Source organism: Coregonus clupeaformis, chromosome 24 (genome assembly GCF_020615455.1).
Source record: "Coregonus clupeaformis isolate EN_2021a chromosome 24, ASM2061545v1, whole genome shotgun sequence".
NCBI classification, from domain to species: Eukaryota; Metazoa; Chordata; class Actinopteri; order Salmoniformes; family Salmonidae; genus Coregonus; species Coregonus clupeaformis.
Genome location: NC_059215.1, coordinates 44,580,010 through 44,593,925, shown reverse-complemented (window position 1 = coordinate 44,593,925; position 13,916 = coordinate 44,580,010). Strand labels below are relative to the sequence as shown.

At 47.8% G+C, this 13,916-nt stretch overlaps 1 protein-coding gene and 1 pseudogene across 1 annotated transcript; both read right to left on the bottom strand.

Annotated features, from left to right (window-relative positions):
• Nucleotides 1-520: 520 nt before the first annotated feature.
• On the bottom strand, nt 521-1,166 carry LOC121537295 (annotated as a pseudogene).
• A 7,475-nt stretch (nt 1,167-8,641) lies between these two features.
• trh (thyrotropin-releasing hormone) lies at nt 8,642-10,844 on the bottom strand. The gene is made up of 3 exons (XM_041845155.2): nt 10,701-10,844; nt 10,228-10,422; nt 8,642-9,605 (listed from the first exon to the last, which is right to left on the bottom strand). Exons 2-3 carry the CDS (start codon nt 10,415-10,417, stop codon nt 9,019-9,021), a joined length of 777 nt encoding a protein of 258 aa, XP_041701089.1. The 5' UTR covers nt 10,418-10,422; nt 10,701-10,844; the 3' UTR covers nt 8,642-9,018.
• Between the last annotated feature and the right edge of the window lie 3,072 nt (nt 10,845-13,916).

Here is a 13,916-nt window from a genome sequence, read left to right as displayed (position 1 = left end):
CTCACAGCTGTAATCGCTGCCAAAGGTGATTCTAACTTGTATTGAGGGGTGAATACGTAGGGAAATGAGATTTCTGTATTTCATTTTCAATACATTTGCAAACATTTCTAAAAACATGTTTTCACTTTGTCATTATGGGGTATTGTGTGTAGATGGGTGAGAAAACAATTATATTTAATATATTTTCAATTCAGGCTGTAACAAGTCGAGGGGTATGAATACTTTCAGAATTGTTACATACTGTAAGTCCCACCAAGAGTAGAGGTATCTTGCTGTTGGTCTTCTGCTGCTAGACATTAGCCCGCAAAGCCGCCTGATCCCCTCGATATTAACCAGACACACCTTTGTGAAAGATGCCCTGTAACTGCAGAGGGAACTGACAGCACTGTAGGGTTAGGTTCTGGGTTTCTGCTGATGTTGTACAAGCCTCTGGTTAGGTTGTGGCCAGGTTGTGTTCAACTTGTGCTCTACAAGCCGTCAGTTGTCTGAGGTTGGTCTGAGGGTGTGGTCAGGTTGTGGTCTAGAGGCCTCTGGTCTGGTTCTGTTTAGTGGTCAGAGGGAAGGATTGTGGTTCTGGAAATGCTGTCACAGCACCTTCAAAGCCGAGCACAGTGATGAAGACGAAGACAGTGAAGAAAATCAACACTGTTACTGTATTGTTCATCACGCTTCCTCACATCATTCAAATCATACTTCACTGTAAAGAGAAAGAGTGAGGGAGAGAGAGACAGAGAGCGAGCGCGAGAGAACGCATAATTCACCATGTTCACCTTCCTGTTTACAGTTAGCCATTAGTGTGTGTGTGTGTGTGTGTGTGTGTGTGTGTGTGCTAGTATGTGCGAATGAGTGACAGAGTGTATTACTCAGCATTATTCACCATGTTCACCTTCCTGTTTACAGTTGGCCATTAGTGTGTGTGCGTGCATGCGTGCGTGTTTGTGTGTTTAGTATGTGTGCATGAGTATTACTAACCTATAAAGACCAGCAGTAGTCCCACGACAACCTATAGTGTAATAGACATGGACAGCAGTGCTATAAGAGGTATGTAGAATCAGTGCTGTGGCCCCTCGTGTAGAAAAGTATTTAGCTGAGATGAGTTAGCCATTAGTAGAGTCACATCCAGCATACTCTGAGCTGCAATATTTTTCATTGGCGTAGTGGTTCATGTTAATCGTCCGGTACACCTTTCCAGAGGGGTTGAGGCGGTCGAGGTTCGCCTGTGTGTTAGAGGGTGTCACGGTTTCGGCCGAGGCTGCTCCTCCTCCTGGTTCGGGCAGGCTTCGGCGGTCGTCGTCCCCGGAGTACTAGCTGCCACCGATCTATGTTTCCTGTTCGTTTGGTTTTGTCTTGATGTTGTACACTTGTGTCTTGTTAGTCCTCGTTAGTGTCCTATTTAGTTCTCGTTGTGTGTGTTTGTCTTTGTGTGTGATTGCTCTTCTGTTTCGTGTTGGAGCTACGTACTTCCCTCCAGTGTTTTGGAGAGGTTTTTCGCACATGTTAGTGCGCCGTTTGTTTGACGCCTGTGTGCGCCGTTATTTCGCCTTCGGGCTTATTGTGCTTATTTTAAGTCTTAAGTCTTTTGGACTGAGCTTCTGCGTCCTGCGCTTGATTCATGCACCACACCCACATTCAGCACCCCTTGACAGAATCACACACCAAAATGGAATCAGCAGGATCTGCAGTAACGCCTGAGTCGCTCGAGGAGCATGTTCGCGGCCAAGATGACCAGATACGACAACTGGGGACCGCTCTACAGGACGTCATCAACACCCTGCACCGATGGGAGGCCAGCGGGGTACCCACACCTCCACCTACCCTGCCTACCCCATCGGCCGGTCCACCAGTCCCAGGTCCGGAACCCAGGGGGATTCGGCTCTCGCTCCCGAGGGCGTATGACGGAACAGCTGCCGGGTGTCAGGGGTTCCTCCTGCAGGTGGAGCTCTACCTGGCCACTGTACATTGGTGCCCTCGGGACACGAGAGCGTTTCCGCCCTCATCTCCTGTCTCACGGGCAAGGCGTTGGAGTGGGCTAACACCGAGTGGAGGAAGATGGACGCCAACACCATCTCCTACGCCGAGTTCTCCCGCCGCTTCAAGGCCGTGTTCGACCATCCACCTGAGGGCAAAGCGGCGGGGGAGCGTCTAGTCCACCTGAGACAGGGGAGGAGGAACGCACAGGCGTTTGCTCTAGAGTTCCGGACTCTAGCGGCGGACGCAGGGTGGAATGAACGGGCCCCTCATCGACCATTTTCGATGTAGCCTACGGGAGGACGTTCAACGTGAGTTGGCCTGCAGGGATACCCATCTCACCTTCGACCAGTTGGTCGATATGTCCATCCGTCTGGACATCCTGCTGGCCACCCGTGGACGTCCCGAGGGGGGTCCGTCCATTCCGCCCTCCGGCACCTCCGAGCCGAGCCCTATGGAGCTCGGGGTGCCGGGCGCTAGAGAAAGGAGGAGGAGGAGCCCGAGGGGGCCTGTCTCCTGCACCAAGTGCAGTCGTGGAGGGCACACTGCGGCCAGGTGCTGGGGAGGGTTCTCCGGGGGGAGAAGACAACAGGCCACGCACTGGGGGGCCTCCCAGGTGAGTAGACGCCCACTTACCCAGAGCTTTCTGTTGCGCACTTTTGTATACCTGTGTGTTTTCCACAGGTTGCACCTCATTCCCAGCATAAGGCGCTAGTAGATTCAGGCGCAGCTGGGAATTTTGTTGATCGGAAGTTTTGTTTAGATTTAGGGATCCCTCTCCTACCTGTTGACAAACCTTTTCCCGTTCATGCCTTAGATAGCCGCCCGTTGGGGTCGGGGGTTGATTAGGAGATCACAGCACCACTTAGGATGTGTGCGCAGGGGGGTCATGAAGAGACTATACAGCTGTATCTGATCGACTCTCCTGCGTACCCAGTGGTGCTGGGAATTCCCTGGTTAAGCACCCATAACCCTGCTATTTCGTGGCAACAGAGGGCTCTCGATGGGTGGTCTGCTCAGTGCGAGGGGCGATGTCTGGGTGTTTCTGTGGGGGCGACTTCGGTGAAAGTCCAAACCAAGTGCCCGCACTGCACATTCCGCCTGAATATATGTTTAGTAAAACTAGGGCGACGCAGTTGCCTCCTCATAGACAGGGGGATTGTGCGATTGATCTCCAGGCAGGAGCAGCGCTCCCACGGAGCCACGTGTATCCTTTGTCTCAAGAGGAGAGAAAAGCTATGGAGACTTACATAGCCGAATCTTTGAGACAGGGATACATTCGGCCCTCCACTTCTCCCGCCTCCTCGAGTTTCTTTTTTGTGAAGAAGAAAGATGGAGGGTTGCGCCCGTGCATTGATTACCGTGGTCTCAATCAGATTACTGTGAAATACAGTTATCCACTCCCTCTGATTGCGACCATGACAGAGTCATTGCATGGAGCGCGGTTTTTCACAAAATTGGATCTCAGGAGCACGTATAACTTGGTGCGCATCAGGGAGGGCGACGAATGGAAGACAGCGTTTAGTACCACGTCAGGTCATTTCGAATATCTCGTCATGCCATATGGGTTGATGAATGCTCCCTCAGTCTTCCAATCCTTCGTAGATGACATTTTCCGGGATATGCAGGGACAAGGGGTGGTCGTGTACATTGATGACATTCTGGTGTACTCGTCTACCCGAGCCGAGCATATAACCCTGGTGCGTCGTGTATTGAGGAGGCTGTTGGAGCACGACCTATATGTCAAGGCAGAGAAATGTCTGTTTTTCCAGGAGTCGGTCTCCTTTTTGGGTTATCGGTTGTCCGCGTCAGGGGTGAGAATGGAGGTGGATCGTGTGTCCGCTGTGCATAATTGGCAAACTCCAACCACTGTAAAAGAGGTGCAGCAGTTCTTGGGCTTTGCGAATTACTACCGGAGGTTTATCCGGGGTTTTTGGACAGGTGGCAGCTCCCATCACGTCCCCTTCTGAAAGGGGGGTCCGGTGCGCCTGCAGTGGTCAGCTGATGCGGACAGGGCCTTTAGGAGACTGAAGGACCTGTTTACGTGGGCTCCGGTGCTGGCGCATCCGGATCCCGCATTACCCTTTCAGGTTGAGGTAGACGCGTCTGAGGCTGGTATAGGGGCCGTTCTCTCTCAACGGTCCGGCACGCCACCTAAACTCCGCCCCTGTGCTTTTTACTCAAAAAGCTCAGCCCGGCGGAGCGTAACTATGACGTTGGGGACAGGGAGCTGTTAGCTGTAGTTCAAGCCCTTAAGGTGTGGAGGCATTGGCTTGAGGGGGCTCAACACCCTTTCCTCATTTTGACTGACCATCGGAACCTGGAGTACATCCGGGCAGCGAGGAGACTGAACCCTCGCCAGGCTCGATGGAGTATGTTTCTCACCAGGTTCGTATTTAAAATCACGTACATCCCTGGGTCCCAGAATGGTAAGGCAGATGCGCTGTCCAGGCGGTATGACACGGAGGAGAGGTCCGTTGAGCCCCCTCCCATACTACCGGAGTCTTGCCTTGTGGCACCGGTGGTGTGGGAGGTCGATGCCGAAATCGAGCGAGCGTTGCGTACCGACCCCAGCCCTCCACAGTGTCCTGAGGGTCGGAAGTACGTTCCGCTCGAGATTCGGGATCGACTCATTTACTGGGCTCACCACGTCACCCTCCTCTGGACATCCGGTATTGGCCGGACAGTGCATTGCCTTAGCACTAAATACTGGTGGCCCACTTTGGCTAGGGATGTGAGGGTTTATGTCTCCTCCTGCTCGGTGTGCGCCCAGTGTAAGGCGCCCCGACATCTGCCCAGGGGTAAGTTACAACCCCTGCCCGTTCCACAACGACCATGGTCCCACCTCTCGGTGGATTTTGTGACAGACCTTCCCCTCTCTCAGGGGAATACCACCATCCTGGTCGTTGTGGACCGGTTCTCTAAGGCCTGTCGTCTTCTCCCTATGTCGGGTCTTCCTACTGCCCTACAGACCGCTGAGGCCCTATTTACCCACGTCTTCCGGCATTACGGGGTACCCGAGGATATAGTGTCTGATCGAGGCCCCCCAGTTTACCTCCCGTGTTTGGAGAGCGTTCATGGAGCGTTTGGGGTCTCGGTTAGCCTTACCTCAGGGTACCACCCGGAGAGTAACGGGCAGGTAGAACGTGTCAACCAGGATGTGGGTAGGTTTCTGAGGTCGTATTGCCAGGGCCAGCCGGAGGAGTGGGCACGGTACATTCCCTGGGCCGAGATGGCCCAGAACTCTCTCCGCCACTCCTCTACCAACCTAACCCCCTTCCAATGTGTGTTAGGTTACCAGCCGGTTCTGGCACCTTGGCAGCAGAGCCAGATCGAGTCCCCTGCGGTGGATGATTGGATGAGGCGCTCGGAAGAGACGTGGAACGCTGCCCACGTCCACCTGCAGCGGGCCGTCCTTCGTCACAAGGCGAGCGCCGATCTCCACCGCAGTGAGGGGCCGGTGTACGCACCCGGAGATCGAGTCTGGCTCTCTACCAGAAACCTACCCCTCCGCCTGCCCTGCCGGAAGCTGGGTCGGCGGTTTGTGGGGCCCTTTAAAGTCCTGAGAAGATTGAACGAGGTGTGTTATAGGTTACCATCTACCTGTTGAGTATAAGAATATTAACCCCTCGTTCCATGTGTCTCTTCTCAGGCCGGGTGGTAGCTGGTCCACTCCAGGACAATGAGATAGGGGAGACTCCTCCGCCCCACTGGACATCGAGGGGGCTCCGGCGTACACCGTTCGGTCCATCTTGGACTCAAGATGCCGGATGGGGGGTCTCCAGTATCTCGTGGAGTGGGAGGGGTACGGCCCGAGGAGTGGTGCTGGGTGCCGCGGGAGGGACATCCTAGACCCATCTCTCCTGTCGGAGTTCCACCGGGACTATCCCGCGCGCCCTGCTCCGCGTCCTCCTGGTCGTCCCCGAGGCCGGGGTCGGCGCACGGCTGGAGCCGCGCGTCAAGGGGGGGGTACTGTCACGGTTTCGGCCGAGGCTGCTCCTCCTCCTGGTTCGGGCAGGCTTCGGCGGTCGTCGTCCCCGGAGTACTAGCTGCCACCGATCTATGTTTCATGTTCGTTTGGTTTTGTCTTGATGTTGTACACCTGTGTCTTGTTAGTCCTCGTTAGTGTCCTATTTAGTTCTCGTTGTGTGTGTTTGTCTTTGTGTGTGATTGCTCTTCTGTTTCGTGTTGGAGCTACGTACTTCCCTCCAGTGTTTTGGAGAGGTTTTTCGCACATGTTAGTGCGCCGTTTGTTTGACGCCTGTGTGCGCCGTTATTTCGCCTTCGGGCTTATTGTGCTTATTTTCTACGTGAATATTGCACTAAAGTCTTTTGGACTGAGCTTCTGCATCCTGCGCTTGATTCATGCACCACACCCACCTTCAGCACCCCTTGACAGAGGGTAGAAAGCCAGGATACACACGGAAGCACAAAACTTAACACACGCAAGCATGCACACACACACACACACACACAGATTCAGTGAATATACAGACAATGCCTTTCCTCTAATGCAGAACAGTTTATTACGTAACTACAACACACGTTCACACACAAGTGGGAGCAGGAAGTCACTCTGAGATGCTGCTTCACCTGAGAGGTAGATACATGACAGAGCATGCAAAAGGACACATTCCCTCTCTATCCTATCCTCTCCTCTATCCAACCTACCCCGAATCTCCCTCCTCTGCCTCATCTTCTCAGTGACTGAAATGTTAGCACTAAGCTACAAGTGTAAGTAAAAACATAAACTCTGAAATAAAGACATATTAAAGAAGCTCCAACAGTCTTAGGGATGAAACAAACCACCTCTAAACCACAACAATTTTCTCACGGGGGGGTGAGGTTGGAAATTGTCAAGTACGGGTAAAAGGTAAATAGCCTATGAGACGTCACATGTGTGTGCGACCAGGGTGCACAAAGAGCGTAGTCACCTCTTTGCGGAGGCTAGAAATATAGCGAGTAGGCAGACAGACAAAATATTTATGTTGTCAAAAAGTTTGAAAGTGTCATACAGGTATCTGCCAAAATAAAGGAAACAGTAACATAAAGTGTCTTAATAGGGCATTGGGCCACCACAAGTCAAAACCACTTCAATGCGCCTTGGCATATATTCTACAAGTATCTGGAACTCTACTGGAGGTGATGGAACACCATTCTTCCACTAGAAATTTCATAATTTGTTGTTTTGTTGATGGTGGTGGAAAACGCTGTCTCAGGCGACGCTCCATAATCTCCCATAAGTGTTCAATTGGGTTAAGATCTGATGACTGAGATGGCCATGACATATGGTTTAACATCGTTTTCATGCTCATCAAACCATTCAGTGACCACCTGTGCCCTGTGTATGGGACCAAGGTCAAATTATTTTTATATTGGATATTCGGTTCTCTCTCGTCAATAGTTATTGAAACAAGCATTCCATGACAATGAATATGGTATATTCGGAAATCAGAGGTGGCTGGAGAACAATCCACTGCTTTTTGTTTTTACGACGACTTGCCCTTCAAGTAGAAGTTTGATGGTCACAATTTGGAAAACCTTCTGGCGGGTAACTGCAACTGTAGGCTATCTCCTTGCAGCCCATTTCCAGATGGGCTCAATCAAAATTACAATGTTACTCAGTTGCTTATGCCACAGTCACTAACGCGCTATGAACCATCACTGTAATCGGAGGTACGAGGATATACTGTTTTAACTTTCCACATACTTCTATGTCATCTAATTTGTTGAGAGCAATATCCCCTTCATTCACCCATGGTTCACTGTCCATGCTGTCCGCGAAACAACAGCGGTCACCGATTTAAACCGATAACGGAAAACTGCTCTCATTGATCGAGCCAGGGGTGTATTAATTACGTCTGGCAACGGAAACCGTTTACTGTTTAAGAACCAAACGGAAGCAAACAAAGCAAACGGAACGAAACGGAGGGACCTACCTGAATTTGTCCAATAGAAACTCTGGTTTTTGAACCGCCAGTTGCCCATCCCTGATCTAAGGCATGCTGCATGCTGCTAAGTGTGTAGGGTATTTAAGGAATGAGGCCAATTAAATCGGAGGAGAGTTAACTTGACACGCAGACATCTGCTACATTGACTTGCATTAATTTGCGCGCAGAATGATGGCGCTGTAATTGCTTTGTTAGTGGGAACACATTCGTGTCCATCTCTTCCACTGAATCTAAACATCACAGCTGGGTAAGGTAAAAGCATAATTAACCTATTCCATGTTAGTTGCTAGGCTAAGAATAGAGGCTTTCTCTGAATAGATCTGGATTTTAAACGAAAAACATACTGTAGACCAAAGCTCCGTGATTTGTACCAATGCGTTTTATTGTAGGCCTATTACAGCGTTGTAGATACATAGCCTAATAAGCTTTAAGGCAAAAGTAACAGAAAATGTACAATAATAATCAGTTTTTATACCATGCGATAATATTCAAGTAGAAAAATAATCCAGAGACCCACCATATATTTCAGGGTTATATTCACTTGTGTTTTACAATTTGAACGCATTAAATCATAAAACAAACTACAGGTCAATTTGGTTGATATAAAACAACCTCTAGATCTAACTCTGAAACTTAGACTCATTCAATTCTAGGCCAGAGAGAAGAGAGCAGATTTAGAGCCTGCTGAGCCAAAAGCTATTTCCCTGAGATGCTTCGCTTTCTTCTTTTTTTCTTCGCCTCATAGGCTTAATCTGAAAAACGAATACATTTCTGAGCATCTCATGAAAAAAAATATTGGTCCAGCAAACAACACAGCTATTAACTAACTTGAAATCCCTATGAGCGTTACTGATTCTGACAATCCAAGTGTGTTTAATTACACACAAGCTTCCCCAAAAAATAATATATAATTTAAACGTTTCTCAGTATACGTTTTCTGGATATTCGTCATAAAAGCAACTTGCCAAAGAAACGATAGACTACCCATGGCAGAGGGGTCCACATTATATTCATAATAAACCATTTGAAATGATTACTTGTATCAATTTACACGTTGAATTTTTTACAACACAGTATTTCTCAAGCACCAGCCCACTCGTCACTCCTGTTCAGTCAAATCCTCCTCAGGTGCAGACCTTTTGCCCGGGTGCTGTCTCTTCTCCTCCGCGCGACTCTTGGTCACGTTGTCTAATAGCTCGAGTAATAGGTTGGCCTTTCTGCAGCCAGGGTCCAGCACGTCACAGGGATTGTTGGCGCCCAAATCCGGGCTCATGTTATCCCAGTAACGTTTGCCGGGGTGTTGGCGCTTCTCCAACTCCTGGAGGTCCCCTGCGTCTGACTCGTCGTCCACATCTCGCTTGCCGGGATGCTGGCGCTTGCTGTACATCATCAGGTAGCGCTTGCCCGGGTGCTGACGTTTGGAGAGTTCACTTAGAAATGCGGAGTTCTCTGTAATCTGCTCCAGCATTGAGCGTTTGCCTGGATGCTGCCTTTTCTGAAGCTCCACAAAAGAGTCAATTTCGTCTTCGCGTTTTCCCGGGTGCTGTCTTTTCTGGACCTCCCCATAGTCTTCGTCCTCGGCCTCCTCTCGTTTACCAGGGTGTTGCCTTTTCTCCAGCTCCTCCTGGTACCTCTTACCAGGGTGTTGCCGCTTCACTAGCCACTCTGGCGGAGAGGACAATGCCTCTGTAAAATTAAAACCTGATTAGTTTAGTGACAGGGGAAAATATAAATATACCGCCACTTGTTATGCCATGTGTACATGTATTAACAATTGAACATACAACGTTTTAATAGCACTTACTTGTGAAAGTTAGGTTATGTCAAACATATTTATTCCATGCAAAACATGTTTTCTGTTTTCATTCTTCCCCCATTAAAATATAGGCATATGTACTTTGGTGCCAGGATTAACTACTGGAAAATATTGGATGCGTTTTACGTGCGCTTTGCCGGTTGCCCTCTCCAAATAGATTTGTATCCTAACAAATAACACGATCTATTAATTTATTAACGTAAATGTTGCACAAAACATGAATGAAAGATCTTGGAAATGTTAGGTTATTTATTATTTAAAAAAACATACAATCGAAATTATTGAGTTAATCTGGTCTTTCTGAAACTAATCGAAATTTGTCTTTCGTGCAACTAAGTTACTTTAAAACAGGCATACAAAGGCATAACTAGAATGCATGTGTTCAATTGTGTTAAATTCTTTGCAATTCAATGTAAAACACCACTGGTCTCGTGTCAAACTCGGCCAGTTTGACAAAAACACAACATCGATCCAAAAGCAACTATTACGCACCATTCACGCCATCCTCATCCTCTATCATTTTTAGAATGGAGCTGAGCAGGAGGCTCTCGGCTCTCTGTAGGATGATATCGTCTATCTGCGGGTCCCCAGTCTTCTCCTCAGCGGGGATGCTCTGTCCTCGAGCCAACGTCAGGTTGCAGACTGCCAGAGATGCCAGAATGAACAGGCAGGTGGACTTCATCGTAACTTGGCCATTCGTTCGAAAACGAGAATAGATCATTATTAGTGGAAATATACTAGGTTACTTAAAAAAACATGATTTCTACATGATATTTAATTGACATTGGCATTGTATAACTCATTTGGAGTACTCTATCTGTTTTACACACATACTAGATTTCAAAAGCCTATAGTCCGTAAAACTGGAAAATCCTTTATGAATAGATATTAGCAAACCATTTTGCAATGCACAAACCGAAGGTCCAGAGACATTATCTCATGTAAAAAAAGTGATCCAAACTTACCTTAGATTTATGTTCTGGCTATTGTCACTAGCAGCACCTTCAATAACCTTTAAATTGCAGCCAACCAACTAGAAAGGTTGTTCTTTGCCTCTTGCAGCGGTTGGAGACCCGTTGAGACCAAGTTTATAGGTATGTTCCTATACAACGCGTCCAGCCATTTATAGTCAGCGGTTACCGCCGTCACGCCAACCACGCTGTAGTAATTTCATAGGATTCCTCGTCTCCCATTGATTTCACATTCGTGCGCAATTTGATTAAAGTAGGTTCTAACCTCTAGAGGACGCTGTCTGGTTCTTCTATTGGGCGCCAGCTGAGCCGACCAGCCGAATCGGAAGGAGTGAAATATGATGACTGCAAGAGAGGATTCATTCAGAAATATCGCAGTGTGGTTGTGCTTATTTGGCAGAAGACCGATTTAATGTCATTTTCAAGTCGTTTAAGATGAGCCTACACTAAATGTCAATGATGAAAATGTATGGATTCATTCCTAAACTACTGCAGCCCCTATATCTGTATTTTCTCTCCAACTATAGACATTAATTGATGCGTCATGCTAATTCATTTTCAATTCCAGACAATTAAGGGTGCGTTCGTAAATTCACTGTGGCTATCTACTCAGATTTCAGAGCACTTGTCTGAGTGTGCCAGAGCGCAGAATAACTGATGAATTTACGACCTCAACACTGGCTGAATATGACTGGTGTCAGTAAATGTTGGCAAAAAAAGTAATTCAATTGTTGCCAGCAGCACAGTTACAGTCACAAACCTCTCTAGATCACATGAAAACAGCCTAACCAGCTCTGCTAGGGCGTGTAAAATGGTCAGAGTGAGGTGTTCTCTCATTTGTGTCTGGATGTAGCTAGCAAGCTAGCCAACTTTAGCCAGTTAGCTTGGGCGCTTGACTGCCGTTGTGAGCGGATCAACCCTTGGCCAGAGCGTCCAGTGTGCGCTCTGAATGCTCCAAGAGCAAAATGCTTTGAATTTATGAACAGGCAATCTGACAATGCTTTGAATTTACGAACGACCCAGTGTGCACTCTGACACACTGGAGACAATTTACGAACGCACCCTTAGCAAGTAAACCAAATTCCAATTCCAAATTTTCCGCATTTAAAAGCGTTGAAGAGAATTGGAATTTCAGTGTACTTCCTTAATTGACTGGAATTGAAATGGAATTGACCCCAACCCTGGTGATTGTTGGTAATGGTGTTGGAGATGGTGCGTCATCCCCATGCCATTTTACCCCTAATTTCCCATTGCATTTAATAGACCTCTGGTAATATAGCAATGCTTCTGTGAGTCAATGATAACGTGCACTGAAGAACAATTGAACGTAATAACCAACTTATCCTTTTGAAAGCATATGGCATCAATATGAGTCAAACATTTATTCTAGTGTCAAAATGAACTAGAACATGTAAATAGGATAATTTTGGTCATAAAGACAGTCTTGTCCAAAACAGAGATTTTCTAAGTGTTAGGAGAATATTCATGCCATCAATGTCCCACCAAATTTACACAGAACAGGGTTGCCATGTTCTCAGAATATAAGATATTAATGTTCTAGACACGTTTCATGGGAACCTTGCAAGAACATTCCTGTGTATCAGTCGTCAGGACGTCGCCTTATTGTCCTGCTGAAAGGCGAATCTGTCTCCCAGTGTCTGTTGAAAAGCAGACTGAACCAGGTTTTCCTCTAGGATTTTGTCTGTGCTTAGCTGTATTCCATTTATTTTTATCCTAAATACGATACCTAGTCCTTGCCGATGACAAGCATACCCATAACATGATGCAGCCAACACCATCCTTGTAAATACAGTGAGGGAAAAAAGTATTTGGTCCCCTGCTGATTTTGTACGTTTGCCCACTGACAAAGACATGATCAGTCTATAGTTTTAATGGTAGGTTTATTTGAACAGTGAGAGACAGAATAACAACCAAAAAATCCAGAAAAACGCATGTCAAAATGTTATAAATTGATTTTTTCATTTTAATGAGGGAAATAAGTATTTGACCCCTCTGCAAAACATGACTTAGTACTTGGTGGCAAAACCCTTGTTGGCAATCACAGAGGTCAGACGTTTCTTGTAGTTGGCCACCAGGGTTGCACACATCTCAGGAGGGATTTTGTCCCACTCCTCTTTGCAGATCTTCTCCAAGTCATTAAGGTTTCGAGGCTGACGTTTGGCAACTCGAACCTTCAGCTCCCTCCACAGATTTTCTATGGGATTAAGGTCTGGAGACTGGCTACGCCACTCCAAGGCCTTAATGTGCCTCTTCTTGAGCCACTCCTTTGTTGCCTTGGCTGTGTGTTTTGGGTCATTGTCATGCTGGAATACCCATCCACAACCCATTTTCAATGCCCTGGCTGAGGGAAGGAGGTTCTCACCCAAGATTTGACGGTACATGGCCCCGTCCATCGTCCCTTTGATGCGGTGAAGTTATCCTGTCCCCTTAGCAGAAAACCACCCCCAAAGCATAATGTTTCCACCTCCAAGTTTGACGGTGGGGATGGTGTTCTTGGGGTCATAGGCAGCATTCCTCCTCCTCCAAACACGGCGAGTTGAGTTGATGCCAAAGAGCTCGATTTTGGTCTCATCTGACCACAACACTTTCACCCAGTTCTCCTCTGAATCATTCAGATGTTCATTGGCAAACTTCAGACGGGCCTGTATATGTGCTTTCTTGAGCAGGGGGACCTTGCGGGCGCTGCAGGATTTCAGTCCTTCACGGCGTAGTGTGTTACCAATTGTTTTCTTGGTGACTATGGTCCCAGCTGCCTTGAGATCATTGACAAGATCCTCCCATGTAGTTCTGGGCTGATTCCTCACCGTTCTCATGATCATTGCAACTCCACGAGGTGAGATCTTGCATGGAGCCCCAGGCCGAGGGAGATTGACAGTCCTTTTGTGTTTCTTCCATTTGCGAATAATCGCACCAACTGTTGTCACCTTCTCACCAAGCTGCTTGGCGATGGTCTTGTAGCCCATTCCAGCCTTGTGTAGGTCTACAATCTTGTCCCTGACATCCTTGGAGAGCTCTTTGGTCTTGGCTATGGTGGAGAGTTTGGAATCTGATTGATTGATATCTGTGGACAGGTGTATTTTATACAGGTAACAAGCTGAGATTAGGAGCACTCCCTTTAAGAGTGTGCTCCTAATCTCAGCTCGTTACCTGTATAAAAGACACCTGGGAGCCAGAAATCTTTCTGATTGA

What these genes read in the sequence shown, in the direction of transcription:
- trh (XM_041845155.2), bottom strand. Translation starts at nt 10,417, where the DNA reads ATGAAGTCCACCTGCCTGTTCATTCTGGCATCTCTGGCAGTCTGCAAC. An exon ending in GGATGAGGATGGCGTGAATG is followed by an intron (nt 9,606 to 10,227) that starts GTGCGTAATAGT and finishes TTAATTTTACAG; the next exon opens with AGGCATTGTCCTCTCCGCCA.